The 20,476-nt window shown below is 42.3% G+C and overlaps 1 protein-coding gene across 4 annotated transcripts in view; it reads left to right on the top strand.

The window, feature by feature from the left end:
• Nucleotides 1–20,476, top strand: part of COL4A6 (collagen type IV alpha 6 chain) — a 143,142-nt gene that overhangs the window by 118,548 nt on the left and 4,118 nt on the right. For all 4 annotated transcript variants that reach the window (XR_012777291.1, XR_012777290.1, XM_075513114.1 and 1 more), the window contains 20 exons: nucleotides 4,200–4,271; nucleotides 4,687–4,794; nucleotides 5,935–6,156; nucleotides 6,400–6,561; nucleotides 8,575–8,745; nucleotides 9,442–9,585; nucleotides 9,850–9,975; nucleotides 10,289–10,470; nucleotides 10,746–10,809; nucleotides 11,342–11,416; nucleotides 11,822–11,929; nucleotides 12,702–12,809; nucleotides 13,236–13,307; nucleotides 14,616–14,741; nucleotides 15,076–15,192; nucleotides 16,049–16,210; nucleotides 17,177–17,275; nucleotides 17,549–17,695; nucleotides 19,408–19,524; nucleotides 20,282–20,473. Coding sequence is in view for 2 of the 4 variants with exons in the window: in XM_075513114.1 (XP_075369229.1) it covers nucleotides 4,200–4,271; nucleotides 4,687–4,794; nucleotides 5,935–6,156; nucleotides 6,400–6,561; nucleotides 8,575–8,745; nucleotides 9,442–9,585; nucleotides 9,850–9,975; nucleotides 10,289–10,470; nucleotides 10,746–10,809; nucleotides 11,342–11,416; nucleotides 11,822–11,929; nucleotides 12,702–12,809; nucleotides 13,236–13,307; nucleotides 14,616–14,741; nucleotides 15,076–15,192; nucleotides 16,049–16,210; nucleotides 17,177–17,275; nucleotides 17,549–17,695; nucleotides 19,408–19,524; nucleotides 20,282–20,473 (2,574 nt within the window). In the remaining 2 variants the exon portion in view is untranslated. The remainder of the gene's footprint in view (nucleotides 1–4,199; nucleotides 4,272–4,686; nucleotides 4,795–5,934; nucleotides 6,157–6,399; nucleotides 6,562–8,574; nucleotides 8,746–9,441; nucleotides 9,586–9,849; nucleotides 9,976–10,288; nucleotides 10,471–10,745; nucleotides 10,810–11,341; nucleotides 11,417–11,821; nucleotides 11,930–12,701; nucleotides 12,810–13,235; nucleotides 13,308–14,615; nucleotides 14,742–15,075; nucleotides 15,193–16,048; nucleotides 16,211–17,176; nucleotides 17,276–17,548; nucleotides 17,696–19,407; nucleotides 19,525–20,281; nucleotides 20,474–20,476) is intronic.

Raw genomic sequence — 20,476 nt, 5'->3', positions numbered from 1 at the left:
AGATTGATAAAATGAGGTTTTTAAAAAGCACAGTCTACTTCATTGTCCAGGTAAAAACAGTAACTCACTGGTATCTGAGATTTCTGAATCAGTTTTCAGAACTATCACTATTATTGAAATAAGAAGAGCTCCAGATTTTTTTTAAAGAAGAAACTGTAGTACATTGTATGTATGAACAGGCGTTGGTGAATAAGACATTGTCATGACAGTCAGGTAGGGAGTTCAGTTATGACTGGTGCAGCCAGGTCTGGACTGTTTGCTTCCCTGAGGTACTACAGTTTGGCTCAGTTGATATGTCATTATATGTACCTGAAGTACCATAATGACAAGTGATACGGTCAGTAAATATAGGTTTGATAATGTTTCATGTATGATGTTTTAAGTTCATTCTCAGCCTTCACACTGAGTTAGCTGGAAAGTTGTATGTCTAAACATTTATGGAAAATGTTTTCATAACAAAATGACTGCACAGAGCTAGTCCCAACGTCTCGATTCCATATCAGCTATTTAAATGTAATTTGAGATAAACAGGTTTTTTTCTTTGCTGCTGCTGATTTTCAGTGTATTTTCCATTCTGTGTATAATTAGGCTTCTAGGTTTGTAATTCGGTCAGTATCAATAATATATTTGCAGGCATAATATTGTTGCATAGGTTTCTGGACTGATAAACTGATGTTCTGAGTTCAAAAACCTTGGTGGTAAGACCACTGCAGTATGAGGAGTTGGCAGAAGAATCTTAAACCCAGAGGGAGGGGAGAGCTAGGCCAGAATAGCACTGAGAAGGTTGCACAGACATGCCGGATGGCATGTTACCTCCCATCAGTGTCACGCTGGGTTGTTGTTATGGGGTGAGGAGACAGCTAGTGTTAATGTCCCCCTGGAACAGTCTGCATAAGCTTTTTTTCCAATTCAAGTCACATGCTAAATGCTAACAGCTTTACTAATTCATAGCTATGAATGCTTACATCTTTGTATGGTAAATTATCTCTTACAAAATCCACTAAATTAAAATTGCATTGTAAGATAAGTAAAAGTAAAATGCTCGGTGCATGATGTGAACTCGATATTCTGCGGAGCACATCAGAAGCCAGCTTATTATGAATGCTACATCAAAGCTTTGCTAACAATGAATGGTCCTTTGTAGACGAGTATCTATAGTCAAAAAATGTGGGAAAGTGTGAATAAGTCATTAGCCAGTTAAGTTTGCACCTCCATAGAGATGTGTAAGAAAACTTGCGAATGCATCATTCCCTCCATACTAGGAAATAATTTGCATGCATTAAAAGGCCTTTTGATGTAGTAAGTTTCATCTAATATTAAAGAAATGTGTGTGGGTGGAAGAAATAATCATTTCTTATACTGTCCAGACTGAAAAGCCTTATCATGAAAATGGGGAAAGACATTTAAAAAGAGGCTGTGACCTACTGAAGTTACCACGTCAAAGACACTGCTGAGGAATTTTGCTCGAGTTCATGCCACGTGCAGTAATACAGGGTGAAACAGTCTTGCTTTGGAAAAGTCTAACTCAGTATTTTATAAAAAGCTAGACTGATTTTACCTGGTATTATGAGATTACTCAAAAATGTTGGAATTGCCCATATTTTGCTTTTATGCCTGACATGATGGTTTCATAATTGTTTCATTTCCTTGATACTGGGATATTGTGTAAACTATCATTTCCTTGATACTGGGATATTGTCTTGGATATTTTAGTTTTGAACCTCTATTCTTAAAGCTAGGGCTGACTATAAAGATGCATTGCTGTCACAGATGAAAAGAGAGCACTCCTAGGCTTTGTATAAGAATGGAAGTGTTATTGCAACTCTGTGTAGATTGTTATCGTGAGTATAGTTATTTTTAAATGAATTTTGCTATCAATGAATGCCTTACATGAAGATAAACGTAATGAATCAAGAACTGACCTTTGGTTCTCTCACATCAAAGTAGAAAATGTTCTGATGTTTCCTTCCGAATTTGCATAGCATCTCGATATGTGAGTAGATGAGACACCCTAGGGATTGTGTTCCCTCTTGTTCCCTGCTACATCCCACTTTCCATGTGAGCCTTGCTTGTTTCTTTATACTAGAGCTGATATCTGTTAGCAGCCCCTGACTAGCCCGACTGGCTAGAATTTGAGATTAGGATTGTTCTTTCTTCTCACAAGTCTGAATAATGAAATCAGTCACACAAGGCAGAATAATGAAAATTAGGGTTGAGGGTGGAATGAAAGGGGGTAGAAATGGAAGGTCAAACCAGAATCACTCTCCATCATTTGGCACCGTGAGAGAGGGATGCTCAAATCTGCCTACCCTGACGGGGTTTGGGGCTGGACCCTAAACTGAAAGCTTAACTTTCCGTCTCTGGTTGGATGTAGGCACCAAAGTCAGATTTTCACACAGCCTTTTGTGAACTGAGTTGGAATGCAAGAAGAATGTCATTGAACCAGTTCTTAGCACTGTTTCAGCCAAAAAATTTATAGGGATCTTTACAGCCTTTGCACCAGAAAAGACATATTGGGTTACTTTATGAGGTTTTTGTCCTGGCCTATGCCATTTTGAGACCCCTATTCCCACTGTCAATGTGAGAAGCAGAGCGCCATATTTATTATCCATACAGAAGCCCACTGATTGGATTGTATTTATCCAGGAAATAGTTTGACTCGGGGTCTTTTGTTAATAAAATTTGTTAGTCATCTGAAAATGTTAATCTTTTCTGAAAAGGAGTGTTTAACTCGTGTTGGCTGTGCTGGAAGAAATACCTCCAGTGTTGCCTGATTTAGACCAGATTACCGCCTCAGAACCGAACGCAGTCACAATTTGGAGTGCTCTTGAATGGCTTGATGAATAAATTTGGCTTGTCAGTCTGGGAATGGATCTTGAATAGAAGGTTCCCTGCAAAGAGAGTTGTAAGGAAATGAGAAACAATGTATCTGTGATACCTGATTATCTCATCCTTAATCAGCCTTGGAGTTGATGCCAAATTTGAATTAGCAAATATTGGGCAACAGTGCAGTTAGGCAGCTGTTTCTCTGTGCATATAAAAGTGTTCAGAGTAATGAAAAAAAACACCTCTCTTCCCCAAATTTGCTTTAGTAGTCATCTTTTGTATGTAATCTCTCTGACTAAATAGCTTTCAAAGTCCTTTAGATTTTCATTTTTAGAAAGGATATCTATGATAGTTTAAGGCTAAGCCAGCTGTTACAGCGTAGGAGCTAATTCTATAGTTCTAGCACAGACTCCTCTTAAAGTAACTGGAAGCGTTTCTGGACTTGGAAAGTTTTTGTGATAATCGTTTCTGTGACTGTGTGAATGTGACTTCAAATTGTCAGTGACCTACAAGGAGGAATGTTGGAAGTGTTTGAGGTCTTTCAGGTAAATCTGATGTGCCAGCAACTCTGATAATGCCACATGAATTTCATTCCGCTGAAGAGGGATTGCTAGTACAAACAGAGCCTTTTTTTGAGAGATGGAAGTCAGTCAAAGAGCTTTGCCATTGCTGAGTCTTGTTTGCTGCTAATAAACTTTTAAGCCATGTTGTTATTTCTTATTCTGACAGACTGTAGAAGGAGCAGTTGGAGAATAAGGTTGAAATAAAAAAATCCTTGCTATTCCACCCTCCACGCATGCACCTCTCTGGCCTAAACTCTTGGGCGACAGGTTTTTTTAAACACCTGTCAATATTCCCTAGATATGTATTTTATCTTGCATGTGCACATTTATTTTAGAATTTCACGCTATAGCGTGCTATCTATCTACCGCTTAGAAACATCCTCAGTTTTTAAAAGTTAGAACACCTGTCAGCTCCCACTGACTTTGAAAGCTCTCAGCCTGGACCTTAAGGTCCCTGAGTCACAGACTGCCTTTTCAATGCCTGTTGCATAGCCCCTACCCCAGGGAGGCACAGCTGCTGAGTGGAAGCCATGGATATTGTGCCACAAGTAGTGCACAGCAGTAGTTGCTACCTTTTACTGGTCATGCAGTAAGTCAGTAGTAGGGATGGATTAAACAATCGCCAGGCTCCGAATGCCTTTTCTTTTCTTTAACATCACGTATTTGAGATGTCAGCGGTGTTTGATGTGTGTAAGTTCACTCACAGCCACTTATGATATGTCCTGTAAAAACATCTGGATACTAAATGTTCCTCTTATGACAGTCTCTCTGAAAGGGGCTGTGTGCAACTTCAGTGTTTCTTTGTTTTAGGTATCACCTTGCCCTGCATAGTTCCTGGAGCATATGGGCCCCCTGGGACTCCCGGCTTTCCAGGATTGCCAGGTAGGGAGACAAGCTGATTGTAATGCACTGGCTGACTACCAAGAAGCACTTATTCCTCAGGGAAGATAATACCTGCTAATTAATCTCCTTTGAGTGATAGTTATTCCAGAGAGTTAACTGGCAGAACAATGTTCTTTTTTTTTCAAAGAGACTAGGCTTAAATCCCATGGAGGATCATAATGACTGCACCATTTTTTCCCTTTCAAGTAACCTCTGAACACAAACCCTCTCCTGTGTTTATATAGCTGATGAAACAGCCATAGCTTTGAGACTTTATTTAGCTTAAACTGTGTATCCAGCGAGTGTTTTCAGCACTAGCTTTGCCGAAAAGATTTGAACCTGTTTTCTCATGCTGTGTTTTTGTCTTCCACTATTCATTCATTAATATTATTTATTGATATATTTTTGCCCTTAGGTCCCAAAGGCAGCAAAGGCTTTCCTGGCATTCTAGGCCAACCTGGATTACCTGGGTCAAAAGGACAGCCAGGTTCTCCAGGAATAATAGGCTTGCAAGGGGAACCTGGTAAGAGAGAAGTTACTGGAGTTCTTTTTATTGCCTGATTAATATGTACAATATTTTATCAAAAGAGTTGTCCGACCTTCTAGGCCACTTTTCTGCCTGGTACATTCATAATGCTCTGTTGTGCTCCTTCCAAATGCAATCTCTGCAAACAAATGGTTGCAGCTTGGAAGAAAACAAAAGAAATGTTCAAGATACTTGTTACCTGCCTATAGTATTATATCACTGCTGGAAGAAAAGAGGACAATGAACACAATTTGTTTCTCCAGAGACCATCATCATGTGCTTTGTTACAGTTTAGGTTAACTACAGGTTTAGTGTAAAACTTGTTTTAAGCCATGTGGTACTCTGGTAAAGCCACGCTGTACACAGTGTTTGGACTCACTTTAGCTGTGAAAATTTCTGATGGTTGTGTAAATAAAGAGCAAGAAGCAGAGGTGGTGAGGGAAGATTCCTAAAGCTAGGTTGCTGTGTACCCATCCAGGTTTCTCCGGATATGGCTGAAGAAATCTTTTATCCTTTCACTACATTAAGGGGGAATGTAATCTTTATGGGGTCACTGATTTCCTGACATAACCCCTGAGCAGTGTGACACATCCACACAGCAGTGCAGTTTAGTGTCTGCTTGGTACCGGGAGAGTACTTTCCAGTCCTCCTTGTACCAAGGCTGCCAGTGTCTTCTGCCCCACAGTGCCAGAAGTTGTCTGATATAGAGGACAAAGTAAGAAAGGTGTGATGAATATAACATCTTTGCAGCTTTTGTGGTTGATAGTGGTAGTGAGATACTGTCTGTCTGTAGCCTGAAATGGCTATCTCCCTCCTTTTTTTGTCCTTTTTGCCTGATCTGCCATCTAGTGAAACCAAGCTTGTAAAGCTGTGACTAGCTGCAGCTCCCAGATACTCCTAAAGTATTCTTTTCTGGGGAAAAAAAAAAAGAATAATATGAAAGGATATTTTAACTGTTTTAAACAGATTCATCACTTTCTGTCACCAATTATTGTTTCTAATTCAGTACTGAAACATTCTGCAACTTTCCAAACAACTTCTTGCATGGAAATTTTTACAACTTTGATTTTGTTAGAGATGCTATTGGAAGCAGATATTCTGTACTGCTGAGTGACATTTACTGTTTTTCTCTTTAAGGCTTCCCTGGGCCTCGAGGAGAGCAAGGGTCACAAGGACTTCCAGGACTGGATGGAACAGATGGTTTGCCTGGGAAAATGGGTGCTTCAGGCTTAGCTGGAATGAAAGGAACTCCTGGAGATGTATCTGGTGCTGAGACTGGAGCCCTGGGAGAGCGTGGCCGACCTGGACTCCCAGGTGATAAAGGGCTTACAGGTGATCTTGGATTTCCAGGACCAAAAGGTAAGCACTGATACTGCTTGTATCTGGGAATATCAAACCGTTTCTCTTTCAAAAATCTTTCCTCTTTCCAATCTCTTTAAGATACTGTGTTAGCAGTCCTCTAAGCTGCTCACAGGTGGTGATTTGCTGATTTTTCTCTTAGAATCTAATAGAACTCAAAGGCTTTTATTAAAACTCACTTTTTAATTAAAAGTGTGAATTTTGCTTTATTTGTTCTGTAACCTCCCACCTCTCTGTTCCCAGGGCTAGACGGAAGACCAGGCCTCCTAGGTACTAAAGGCGAACAGGGTAATCCAGGATATTCAGGTGTCCCTGGCTTGCGGGGACCTCCCGGTCCTGGAGGTCCTTTTGGCATTAAGGGAAAACCAGGACCCTTGGGGTCAGTTGGCCTTGCAGGAGCACCAGGTATGTAATGTCTTCAGATGAAGACAACTAGCTAAGCTGAACACTGCAATGTTGAGGAAGTGTGGGAGAGATTTGGCATTTGCTAGGAGTGAGCTCCTACCTCTGGTTAGGGGTAACAAAGTGCAGAATTTGAGCCTTTTGCCTCTGGCTGCTGGACAACTCCTGCCTAGAAATGGTGCCCCAAGGCTGTAAGAAGTAGAGCAGAAAGAGAAGAGAAAGCATCTTAAATGTCTTGATATTGTTAACATCACTGCTCTTACATGCTGGCTGTATCATTTACTAATCTTCATTTCCCATTTTCATGATGATTAATTTCTAATGTATGAGGTTGCTTGAAATGTAGCTTTGATATATTGAGAAATTGTTGGCTTTCTCAGAACAAGCGCTTATGTCTTCTCTGTCTTTCTCTTCACTGAGGCAGAAGAGAAATTTATTTCCCTTCACTTTAAGGGGAAGAAAAACCACCACTTGAGTACAGTAGTATCTCTCGAGCTGCACAGACTAAAGTGTTTCATGATAACAGTATATGCAAGACTTGAGAACCAAGCAAAGAGGGACCTGGAAACTAGTAGATAATGGTCTGACATAACTCGTCTGTTCTGACATGCAGAATGACAGTGCTGGAGCACAGTGACAATAAATGAATGAAAGCAGTAATGTCATTTGAGATGAAAATCATAGAGTTTTAAAGTTTGGGGGTTTTTATTTTAACGTTAACATTGTTTTTGCCTCTCTATTGCTTTACATTTTTGGACTGTATACCATATATGACTTTCCTTCAACTGTTTTTAAAAACCTCCCATTGCTAGGATGACAAGCTCTAAATGATTAAGGTTTTTTTGTTACTGTTGTCTCTCTGAATCATTAATTTCTTTTGTACCTTTGTTCTTTCCGTTTACATATTTTGTCTGTTTTTTCCTTCACCATGTTTCTATTCCATTTATCATCAACTCTCCATTTCTGATGTCACACTGTTTGGTTATGGGTTCTTCACATAGGCTGTCAAGGTGAGAAAATGCAGTGTAGCATAAAAGCTCATGGACTAACAACCTAGCTTTTAATGCTACAAGAATTGCATTGACTATAGGTGATACCCCTTATTATTGCTAATCAAACCAGAAGGCAAAGAACCATTGTAGTGAGAATGCTCAGACAGCAACAAAGCCTGAAGCCTGTAAGGAAATCCTTATTATGTACAGATTTTAAGTGTGTGTGTTTTCTTTGTCTTAAATAAAGCAGCCATTTCATCTTCTGCTTTAAAAAATACTGGGTTGTAGCTTAAAATGTTTAAGCCCTGAGTATAATGAAGCTCGTACATTGGGTGCTACTGCTGCAAGTGCCATTTTTTAGAAGCCACCTCATTTTTCCTTCTCGTCCTCCCTTTGGATCTGAGCATTCTGTTTTCAATGGTTTGAGCCTTTATTTAAAATTGTAAACCATTACAAAGCTTTAGCTAGAAACATTCTGAAACACTTAGAGGCAAAACAGTGCATATGGTGTTGGTTTTGTGACAGCACAATCAGAAGCTTGTTCCCTTTGTGAGCAATTTGGTCTTGAGAAGTAACACTTTAACTACCAAGGTGGAAAAGAAACTTGTAAAAACAAGCCTCTCCAACTGATCTCTGGTTCACCCAGAGGATGGGGTAGGTAGCAGAAGCTGGCATTAATGATGCTTCCCATTCTGGTTTGGCTGCCTTGATGATAAAGGTAAGGCTGGTGCGCTACAGTTTAGTGTCTGGTAAAGGAGACAAAAATGGATACATCATAAGGGGTTTCACTCTTGCCAGTTGTGTAGTGATGTAGGCAGTAACCTTCTTCATAGGTATTTTATTATTAGATGACTAATGCTTTTGCAATTCTAAGCTTTATGCCTTCTAGTAGGCTGCATGTGCCATAAGGTCCATTTGTCTCATTAAAAACGATGCTGTGTTTAAAGACTTTGGGAAGCTGTCCACAAATTGTCCTAGTGTTTGTGTGACATAATCTATTGAGTTCTTTCTTCTATTGATTCAGGACTTCCTGGAGTCAAAGGCTTGACTGGGGATGTAGGTCCACAAGGCCCTGCTGGTATGAAAGGCTTCCCAGGTCTTGATGGGACTCCAGGATCTCCTGGGGAAAGAGGATTCTTAGGGCCACCAGGGCCTTTTGGTCAAGATGGACGTCCAGGTTTCTCTGGGCCAAAAGGTATGTGTTCCACTAGGGGAATAGTCTGAGATTACTGTGCCCACAAAAAAAATAACCTTGTTAATACTGAGTTTAGGCCCAACTTGTTAGAAGAGAATGAATTCCCAACTAGTGTTGGAATGCGTTTGTTTTGCTGCTGAGTTATGAATTACAAATGATGGATTTAATGATCAAATCATGGTCATAGGGAGATCCATCTTAAAGGACTTAGGCCCTTATGGACAAAGGATCATGTAAATCAAGATAGAAAGACAAGGAAATTGAAGAAATGAGGAACAGTGAATGAAATTTAAAGGGAGAGAATGAAGCACAAACCAAATGGGAAGTAAAAATTTACACCTTGTATGGTCATTAAACACCAATACAGTCGGTTACTTGGAGAATTCTGTGTTATTTTAGGCAGAGAGAATAGAGCTATGTAACTGCATGCTGCTGTCTTGGAAATTGATTGGGTTTTGCTCTCCAGTGGAAGCAGGACCAGGCTCTCAAAGGTGAACTGAAAAGTGCTGGTTGAAAGTATCATGAGTGGAGACCCATGAGAGAAGTGGCCATGCTGTGCTTGCGCCATGAAGTTTTACTACTCAGATTTGGGTGATTGGGCCAGACCCATGCTGCTTCTACCTGCCAGCTAGGTGGGTATGCAGTATACCAGAGGAGACTAATTCTCCCTTTCTATTTCTCAACTTTTCTATACAGGCGAGAAAGGGTCTTCTGGCCTGCTTGGTTTCCCCGGCATGCCAGGCCTGCCTGGTGTCCCTGGGGTGAATGGGTTTAAAGGAACTCCTGGCACAGCTGGAGGAAAAGGGAGCCCTGGAGTTGTGGGACTCCAAGGTCAAAAAGGTGAGAAACAGCTGAAAGGCTTTTCCTGGCTGTGCAGCAGAGGGACTTAGGAGGCCTTTCTGAGATATCTGCGTATTTAATGTTTTCTTCTAAATACTGTATTATTTTCTTCCTTGTGAAATACTTAGGCCTGGTTGCCAAAGATGCTGAGCACTTACTGATGAATTTGCATCAGGAGTTCTGTTTTTGTCTGCCAGCTTCTGGTGTTATACCCTTTCTCTGTTAGATTATTTTGCAAGATTCCCTGACTTCTTGTTTCTTTAGGTGACAGAGGTGATGTAGGTCCACCTGGTCTTCCTGTTCTTGGGCCTCCAGAGCAGGCACTGCAATTCAAAGGAGACAAAGGAGATCCTGGATTAGCTGGACTTGGAGGATTCCCTGGACCGAGAGGTATTTCACAACATTGTAGTTTGTTGCCAGTATCAGTTGTTCAGTAACTGCTTATTCTCAGTGAAGTATGGTCCGTCCTTTTGACAGCGCCTGCAGTATTACTATTTTCTGTTCTGCCATTTGCATTCTAGCAAGATTTGCATATGGCAGTTCTGAATTTTGAGAAAACAATTTTCCTTTGAAGCTCTGTTCTGCAGAACTAATGCCATCCCTTCCTCCTTTTTAAGGGGAGCTTTGGGTCACAGGTCAATTGGCCCAAATAAACTGAATGTCTGTATTATGAAATGAAATTACACTCTATTGTATAACCCAGGTGATAAAGGAATCCCAGGAAGCCGTGGACAGCCTGGTCTCCCTGGTCCAACTGGGTCAGCAAGCAAAGAGAGAGGTCTTCATGGTGACCTAGGCTTCCCTGGTCCACCTGGACAGCCTGGGCTGCCAGGACAGAAGGGTACACATGGTATCATAGGATTTCCAGGAATGCCAGGAGAGAGGGTAAATACCTTCTTAAGTATCTTCATCTTCTCTGAGTGCTCTTAGGAAAATCCTGTGTTCTAATTGGTACTCCTATAGCAAAGCAGCAGAAGCTGGCAGGATTTTTTCCTTACAAAACTTCCAAATTGTTGTTGTTTGTCTCATACTGTTGAATGACACTTTGGATAGTATTTCTTCCCACATCTTCGCGGTTGGTTATCCCATATGACCCAAACTTGGAACAGCAAGAGTAAAAAGCAAAGACTAATTTTGTTTTGTTTTGGGTTTTTTCCCAGGGTTCAGATGGTATCACAGGAACACTTGGATTCCCAGGACCTATTGGCCTCCCTGGTCCAAAGGGTAAGAAATCTTTCATAGTATACATGGTCTTTCAGTACACACAGTCCTAATAGTCATGACTAAAATGAATGAGTAGTGTTCTAGAAGTGTCTGTTGCTCTCCAGTGACTGGCTCTGAAGTACATGTCCCCGTGTAAGGGGCTTCATTCAGATGAGAGCAGTCCCAAGCCAAATGCCTAAATACTTTATGGTCCTTTGAAAGTTTGGCCACAGCACTGTGTGAAGCATGTTGGACAGTATGAGAGGCACCCTTCTCTCTCATCTCCTTGTGTCAAAAGTATAAAGGGCAGGATGTTGTGGAATTATCCATAAATGTTTGTCTTATCATGCATTTGCATGAGTGAATTTGCATCCATTGCTGTTATAAGCATTTTCAAACTCAGGTACATCCCTTGCTATTGTCTTTGTTTGCTCCATGGGTTTTAAGTATAGGCAAGGTTTATTTTCATAAGCAAGGCTATTGAGCAGCCTTGAAAACTGCTCCCCCCAGTCAATTTAGGGAATGGCCTCCCCACCTTGTCTTTCTTTTCCAGGTGACCAGGGAGAATCTGTTGGCATTCCTGGCATTGCTGGAGCAAAAGGAGAGCGAGGGGACCCAGGGTTCCCAGGTAAAGTAGCCCTTGATTGCTCGCTTCAAGAATGCAAAATTCTAGAGATTAAACGGGATAGCATTGCCCAATTTGGGTATTTTTGTAATCTATACATTTAAATACTTTAGTCCTCTCCTGGAAGTGAGATTTGAGGAATCTGGAATCCAGGTGGGGCACAAATCTGGAGATAATGAACGTGTCCGAGACCAGCCCAATTTTAATGCTGGGTCCCACTTCACTTCTTGAGGAGGAACTTGTGAACTTGCACTGTTATTTGGCATCCAGGGAGTCCAGTCCAGAGCCCAGACCATGGCTAAGCAGACACAAATGCTGTAGCCTCAACATAATGTGTTTCTCATTCTCTTCACACCTGCCTCCAGTTTGACTTGTGCTCTAGCATGCCATCTGCTTTTATCCTTTCAGGAGAGAGAGGGAGAGAAGGACTCAAGGGTGAACCGGGCTACCCAGGAACCGCTGGGGTGAATGGACTCAAAGGCGGCCCAGGAGATCTTGGCCAAGAAGGACCAGCAGGTACTGGTCTAGGCATCTTAAGTTCTGCAGCTCATGGTGTGGCTGTGGAACAGCCTCACTTTGTTGTTTCCTTAGCCCTGGTTGGCCTGTCTCAGCTGAGGCTTAAAGAAGAAGGTTGACAAGAAGATGGGAATTTTCTTTGACACTAGTGTAAGGTGTCACCTTGTCCTGTCGTGACTGATCCTGTGGTCAACCATGTGGTGAATCCCGCACAATGGAAACCTAAAGGAATTCCTTTAACAAATAGAGAAGACCTGAGTTAGATACAAGCAGTAGTAGCAGCTGCTTATGGGCAAGGCTGCTCTAAAATCTTCCATTGCAACACTTCTGTCCATTCCCTCTTTAGAGCCAAACCTACCAGAAGGATGGCTACAAGTGTCTTTGGGTGGTGGTGTACCTAGCACCTAGATTCTCAAATTGTTATCAAGATTAAAGATGGGAGAACAGTGAAATTTGTTATTGGAATATTTTATTTGAAAAACAATTTAATTAGTTATTCAGTATGTGAACTGTTCCAGTGTGTCACTTGGTGGATGATGAAGAATGTCATTGCTATGATTAAAAAAAAAAAAAGCTATCAAATAAATAGTTTGATAAGTGCTATGCTAGTAGTGGTAGTGAGGAGAGATTTGGATCTGGTTTTGCTTTATCTAAATAGCAGTTTATTCACCCATCTTATGAGTTAAGTGCAGGAACAGAAGCTGTAAGATGGAGCTGTGAGCTGTTCCATCCTGGATGTGTAGTACAGCAACATTTTTCTGCTTGTTTTTAGGAATCCCTGGAAATGCTGGGCTCAGAGGAATCCCTGGGCCACCAGGACCTCCAGGGCAGCCGGGATCTGTTGGATTCCCTGGAGCTCGTGGAACAGCAGGACCTAAAGGTATATCTGGAGCCTGCACATGGGGGGAGAAATTGGGTCAGAAAACCAGTGTTTCGGCCAAGTATATCACAGCAGGCAGGCAGCACTCTTATGCGTGGGCCAGCTGTGTGTGGGAAATCAGCTCATTTCTTGGCAATGTTAGCGCAGGCACCAGCTGCTAGAAACGAGCAGCGGAGTGGTTGGAAAGGGAGAGGCTCTCACTTGATTTGGATCACTGATGAGTGTTCACTGAGGGTAAAACCAGTGAGAGCAGTAGGAAGAGTTTCCATGAAGGGGGCCTGTGTGAAGGAAGACTTTACATACTGTATTCCCCTGTGTGTCAGGTTTCTCGTACATGTTGTAGTCTCCGTGAAACATCTTATGCATTTCCACCTAGCTAGATTATTTGCTTATTTGCTCACTTATGTGTTCCCAATGTCTCTTCAGGGTTTCATGGATTTCCAGGCTTAAATGGTCTGAATGGCTTGCCAGGCACAAAAGGGTCTCCTGGAACACCAGGTAAAGGAAATGTGTAGTAGAAGTGTCATAGCTGGGGAAATGCGTACACTGGTCCATCATGAGAGCAGTGTTCCTCACAAAATTACCCTATTTCACCCAGTTCTGGATTTACTTATAACCTGAAGAAAAACCTCAGGATACTGAATGTGCATGAACAAATTCTTCTTTAGTGCCAGTAAGAGTAGGATGCAGCTGGTGGAGTGGAGAGATTTTTCTGGTGATGGTTGTCCTTGAATTCCTGAAGGACTATGTCACTGCTGGAAAGCCCATGGAATGAAATCATAAAACTCTTCCATTTCTAATGGATGTTTGATTTTAGCAGGGCAGCATCAAATGCTTGCTTTGAGTTGGGCTTAGTGATGGCATGTTTCCTTACTGCTTTCCATAGCCCTCCATTATATGGAGCTCAAGAAAGGCATCAGTAAAATCAGAAGCTGATTTCTTTGATTAGATTCTGGATTCTGCTTTTGGGAAGCTTCTGCTGGACTTTTTCATATTTTAACCGTATAATATAGAATGTGGTTCTGTTTTGCAAACAGTGTTTTACTAAATGTAAAGAGGTGGAGAAAGGCCTTTCCAAAGAGACTTGTTTAGTTACAGTCATCTTGTGAAGCAGCACTTAAACTTTATGGCAGACATTTTATGCATGAAAATGGACAAACAGTCTTCATGTGTAGAAGTCAAATGATATCCATGTTTTCTTTGTTTAAAACATTCTCTATTGGAAGGTAATGATTTACAGCATATAGATCCTCCACGATTTTCCTGAGAGAGCTGCTTAGTATTTACTCTTACCAGAGTGACATGCTGAACATCTCCCTGCAGCTCTTCCTGGGAGCCTCTGCCCTGCACCACTTGTGCCTCAGTGTGTCTTCTGCAGTAGTCTGTGGAAACTGATCTCTCCATGTTGGAGCATGAAGCCCACTAGATTATTTAAAGACTAGAAGCTTGAGTCTATGTTGCATCCTCTTGAGAGACACAGCATACAGGCTGGCAGGCAAATCCTGTCACAGGAGTCCTATGTTCACATCCTTGTGCAAGGGCTTGTGGGAAGACCAGAATAGTCATAAGCTTCTCTCTCAGCATCTTGCAGATTGTTTAAATTCACTCTGCACAACCGGAGTATCACATGAGACACCAAATCTCTTTCTATTGCTCTCCTGAAAACAGCAGAGAGTAGTAAATGGCTAATTTTTTATTACAACTCAGCTTGTGTAATAATTTAACTGCTATTAGGCAATTTGAATAGGCTCTCTTGTTAACCTTGTATCAACCTATATTTAATCTTTGTTAACCATGTTTAATTAGGTCTGAGTGAAGCTGGACTGAAAGGCCCTGCAGGTCTCCCAGGTCCGAAGGGTGAAGAAGGTTCTCCAGGCTTGGGTAGAGGAGCTCTAGGATTCCCTGGACCAAAAGGCTCATCAGGAGACATGGGTAAATACTGAAGCTGAGCAAGATGTATTGCAGCTCAGATTAATGGGTTGCATGGTCAGCAGAATTACCAAAGAGAACTCCTAAAGCCACAGAGGTGGTCCGTAGTTTGACAGGTAAATGTTAAATCTGTGATGTGGCTATATATTTAGAAACAGTTGGTTACATAGTTTTCACAGTGTCTATACCTCTCCTGAACAGCAGAATATAGTAATTTTTCCTCTTGTGTAGTGAGATGTCTCTTTGTTCTCCTCAATATAAACGCTACTCAGCCATGTCTGTGAAGATCACTGAAGAGCTTTGGGTACACTCTCTCACTTTGTATTTCTTATTCTAGGTCCCCCTGGTCCTATGGGACTGCCTGGCTTGCCAGGAACACCTGGAGCTTCTCTTCCTTCTGATATACGTGGGAGGCCTGGGGATGCTGGCCATCCAGGAACTGATGGGAGTTCAGGTATGAAGAGAGGCCTCTTAAGGAGAGTGGACTAGCTAAGGGGATTTCTGTTTCTTTATGTGCTTCCTTTGAAGAGCTCTGAGGGGAAAATACTTGGATGAGTACTATCACTTTAATAACCTGGGTTTTAGATCAGGGATCGAGAATGAGAAGATCTGTTTTCAATTCCTGCTATTGAATCCTGATTTGATTTAGCCTGTTATTAAAGTTTTCTAGTCCATATTCATTTTACCTGTTGTGGTACTGAAGACATACTTGGGCACTAAGGTAGGTACTTAAGTCCAGCATAGTATGTCTAAATTTGGACACCAGCTCCATTTGGGACTGTGGTTTCCAGAGCTGTAATCATAGGCTCTGTGTAAAGTTTAGAAGTTTCCTGTGTGAGCTGGGAGGCAGCAAAGCTTCATTGCTACTTAGAAGTATATAAGAAGCACTTGCTGTAGGGTTGACAGTAAGTATAGTTTGTCATAGATTTGTCATGATGGCATTGGTACCCATTCAATACCTCACAGCCTTGTCGGAGAGGCTGAGACTCTAGGTCTTTCCCTGGCCAAGGATTTGAAGCCACTGCTCTCATTCTGCTAGGGAATGTCTGAGTCACCAGGCTAGCTACCAGGTGGGGCAAGGGCTATGCTCAGGCCCAGAATTTGAAGCTAAATTACTGCGGTTAAAAGGGTTTAAAAGTTTATGAGACCAAAGTGGATATAAGCAGGCTCTTTTCCTTTGGGAGGAGGACACCCCTGGAAATACAGACACCCAAACAATGACTGTCCTCTAGAAAGACACACTGGGGACAGCCCCAGCATTTACTTTGCCCGAGGAGCAGATTGTGCTTAATTACCCCTGTTGTCTCTAGGTCTTCCAGGTCCTCCAGGACCACGAGGGCCCCCTGGCCCAGCTTCTGACCAAGGTGACACAGGCAATCCAGGTCTCCCCGGTGTTCTTGGCTTGAGAGGCATTAAGGGTGATGTGGGACCCACTGGTCCAATTGGACTCCCTGGAGCATCTGGATTCAAAGGTAATCTTGCCTTGAAAGGGTCTGGGTGTGGTTTGGCAGCTGTCACCTTGACAGTATGAATGGCTATTGTGTGGTTAGTGTGACTGCTTTGAAACAAATCCTCATTCAGGTGTGAGCACAACTGAATTTGTTGTCTAAGTCTTCCCTTTTGGCTCATGCAGGTTTCACTTACTGACTCCAAAAGCAGCAAAGTGAGGCCAGCTCCAGGTGCTCTTCAGTGTGTCCCTAATGATTTTTTTTCTCCTCTGTTTTTTTCTGAGTAGATGATGTCCACATGCAATGGTGCTGTGCTTGTTACAGTTACGACTACAGTTACCCACTTGCATATGCTGTCTAGGCAAAGACTGGAGGTGCTGTTTCATCCCACCTATCATGTATGCTCAGAGGCATAGTGTGGTGGATTTAGGTCTCCACAAGAGGCTACGAGGATTGTAGGAGTTACGAGATCTTGTTCTGGGCTAAGGCAGGGAGCAGGTTGCTCTCTCTTTGGTCTCTGCCAAAGGAGACTAGAGGGCAGCTGCAAACAAGAACTCTAGTAGCAAGGTTTCAAAGAAACTGCACAGCTCAAAAGCCAGGAAAGGATGGAGAACCATTGCCAAGGGAAGAATGTATGCTGTCTTTGTAGGCTGGCAGATCCCCATCCCTCTGTGCTGTGCATAGAGATGGATTCCAAATAGGAAAGATGTGGAGTCCCCAGACACTTTCCCTGGGTTACCCAAGGAAGGGGAAGAATACTTTCAATAAAGTGTAATTATGTAGTAGTGGAAATCCTTGTCTTGAGGCTCTGCGGCCATTCTGGACATCAAAATGGGCACAGAGTTCCTTAAGGGTTGTGGTCCCTTCCATCTCAGAGCTGAATTGCTGTTGCCATTGCTGCCATTAGCGTGTTTCTCAGTGCCTCAGCTACGTATCAGAATCAGGACCCTATGCTTAGCTGCTGATGTCTTTAGCTGTGTATCTTTGCAGGTATAAGAGGGGAGCCTGGCCTTATGGGGATGCCAGGTAAAGATGGGCCTCCAGGGGATCCTGGTTACCCTGGGCTGAAAGGTGAAATGGGCCATCGAGGTGAGTGCTGGAGGATTTGAAAAGCTGTACTTTATTGCAAATGGTTTGGGTTGGGGAAAATTTCAGCGCTCCCTTAATGGGCTTATTTGGGGGACTCTTGGTTTCTTAGAGATTGAAATAAATTAGAAAGAGCTTGACACGCCACTTTTTACAAAGATACCCAGTGCGGATGTACTAAGGCACTCTTAGCATACTGCTCCTTTGGGTCAGTATAATAATCAAAACTGTGAATTTTTTGTGGGGTACTTACACTGTCACTTACACTGTGTGCAGGTCTCCCTGGCCGACAAGGGGCTCCAGGTATAACCCCACAGCCAGAAGAAATCACAGCCCCTGCAGGCTTACCTGGTCTGCCAGGAATTGATGGTGTCCCTGGCTTTGATGGAGATCCTGGATTCCAGGGCCCAGCTGGAAAACCAGGTAAAAAGTACACTCAGATCACTGAAATGCTGCCCTTCTGGAAGAACACCACCGCTTTCTCAAATGCATTAGGAAGGTTTACAGGTTTTTCTAATAAAGGAAATAATTCCAGCAAAATGCATACAAATATAATGTTTTATTAGAGTGTATTTGATAAATTCTGTTCATGTACTTTTATAGTGTTTTTTTAATTAGGTTTTTAGAATTAGGTGCAGCAGTCTGTGATGTAGCTGATATGATACCAGCTTTGGTACTAGCAGGTGGAGTGGTCATGAAAATGATTCACCACTGAGAATTATTTGAATTGTCAATGAAATATTGTAACTGGAGAAGCGCTGGGAACTTCAGCCTGCACCACTGTGGTTCATATTGTTTGGCAAAGCAACTTTGGTGGGTCCTGCACCAGTTGGCTCTCCTAGGCCCAGCAAGTCCCCATGATTCCTTTCTTAGCACTGCCACTTAGGTGATTTTTAAATGTTAGTATTTTCTTTTATTCATGAAAACTCCTGGAGCAGGAACATCACTTAGCACCAGTCCTTCCCCCCTAGATGTTATCCTGAATCCTACAGAGTGAATAGAGCTGTGTTAGTTCCTGGCTTCCTGTTGCCCGCTCCTAAAGTGAATAAACGTGGAGGGAGTAAAAGCTGAGAGAGCCTTTATTAATACTGGTCAGGCAATCAGGTAACAGACACTGCAGAGCAGTGGAAAGAGAGAAGTTCATTGGGAAATTACTCCTATTTATACTATTTTTAATGCTTAATCTTTACAAAAGTTGTGCAAATGTACACCCATCTGTTTCCCTGTCACATGTTTCTCGCTACTAATATTAACCTTCCACATTACTGATCACATGCTAGGCATCTAGCTCTGTGCAATTGCATAACGCCTTCTGTCTCTTTATACTGTTTTGTTATATTTTAACTCATACCATCCTGAACACTTATTTTATTGGTGGTTTATCCAATCTGTGCCAGACCTTTCTGGTTTGGCATCAGGACAGTCCTGAATGGATTCTAAAGGTCCATAGGCAGGCACCTCCTCTTACATCCCACTAAATTCTGAGCCTTTATATTTTGAGCACCCTTCACTGCCCTGAGACTTTTTAAAGATTTGTCAGTCAGATGCTCATCATCAAATACTGGGGGAGGAGGGGAACGGTGAATTTAGTTCAAGTCAGCGGCTCTAATTTTACATAATATTGAGGATAAACATCAAGGCCCATCTTCTGATTTGAAAAAAGGGTGAAATCAAGCAAAAGAAGTGACTTCAAGTCTTAAGCAACATTTCAGCAAGGTAGCTCAACTTTCTTCAGCTTACAACAGCTGGACCATTATACCAGAGGATTCTTGTTTTCACAATGGCAGGAATCTTGCGAGACAGAGATGAGAAGAGTTCACAGGCTTCCACAGCCATCAGATTGAAACCTGAGTCTTAGGTCCAATGTGGCTTCAGACTAAAATCAGTAGCTTATCCCAGATCTCAGTGCTGCATTTTCAGCCTTGTCTAATGTTCAGCTGCACCTCTTGATCTTTTAACAGACAATTGGATCATGTGGAATCCCAGCATGGAGTTAGTTGTTTGTAACCACAGCTGTTGAGGAGTGAGCTCTCAGCATGGCTGTTGACAACATATTTCTCTTCTGGAATATGATTGCAGGAGTGAAGGCATTAGGATGAGGAAATAATTATAGTAATAATTGTATTTCATTTCAGGTACAAAAGGTCTGCCAGGAAGATCGGGTTTGAAAGGACGTGATGGTTTACCTGGATCACCTGGCATAGCTGGGGATCCAGGACCTTCGGGTGCCCCAGGACCACAAGGATTTGAAGGTAATTTTATGATTTGGGGAGCAGAGATCAGAAAGAGGCAATCAGTAGAATGCTGTTTGCCTAGAGGTTCTGCAGAGACCCTCCCCTACACCCAGTTACCTTAGGAAGACCAGGGGATGTACACAATCTTGTGTCTTGTATCTGCAATGAATTAAATTTAATCTTCAGTGGGGAAGAATGTCACATGTCATTGTTGTCTATCACTGCTGGTGTTTGCCTAGGTGCAATTCTGAACATCTTCTGGTTTTAATGTTTTGTGGATGTGGGAGTCATCTTGAAGATCTGAAAGAACAAAGTGGTATTCACAGCTGTGAGGGTTGGATAGTAGAGGAAAGGCACAGTGAAAGAGCAAAGGTTTGGATTCTGCCACACATTTGTTGTACAACTTTTGGCCTTTCTGTGTCAAAGGAATATCATCATGAAGAGCACTATAGCAAAAATGAATTGATTAGGTTTTGGTTGGTGCTTTGAGGTCCTCAGAATTATTGTACTGTGAGATATGTGCTAACACATTGGCACCAGAGTTACTGGGCAAAAAAAGAAAATGAAATGAGGTAGGAAATGGGTGGGTGCTACTGTGAAATGACTTCTTTTGGAACTGATAAGTCAAGTTATTCGTATAACAAGCATCAAAACTTGGGCTCCTCATTGTACGAGACTGACATAAACACAATGGCAGCAATGCCAAAAGCAGGTATAGAGCCAGCTGATGTCCACGCTGCATATTAGTAATAGTGACTCCTTTTCTGTCTTCTAGGTGTTGCTGGAAAGCCGGGCTCACTTGGTTTGCCGGGAATGCCTGGTCGGAGCGTGGGCGTTGGATACACTTTAGTGAAGCACAGTCAGTCAGACCAAATCCCACCTTGTCCCATAGGAATGAATAAGCTCTGGGACGGCTACAGCTTATTGTACGTGGAGGGGCAGGAAAAGTCACACAACCAGGATCTTGGTG

The sequence above is a fragment of the Mycteria americana genome, chromosome 10, assembly GCF_035582795.1.
Source record: "Mycteria americana isolate JAX WOST 10 ecotype Jacksonville Zoo and Gardens chromosome 10, USCA_MyAme_1.0, whole genome shotgun sequence".
Taxonomy (NCBI): domain Eukaryota; kingdom Metazoa; phylum Chordata; class Aves; order Ciconiiformes; family Ciconiidae; genus Mycteria; species Mycteria americana.
Note: the sequence above shows the minus strand (reverse complement) of the source record. Positions and strands in the feature narration are given on the sequence as shown.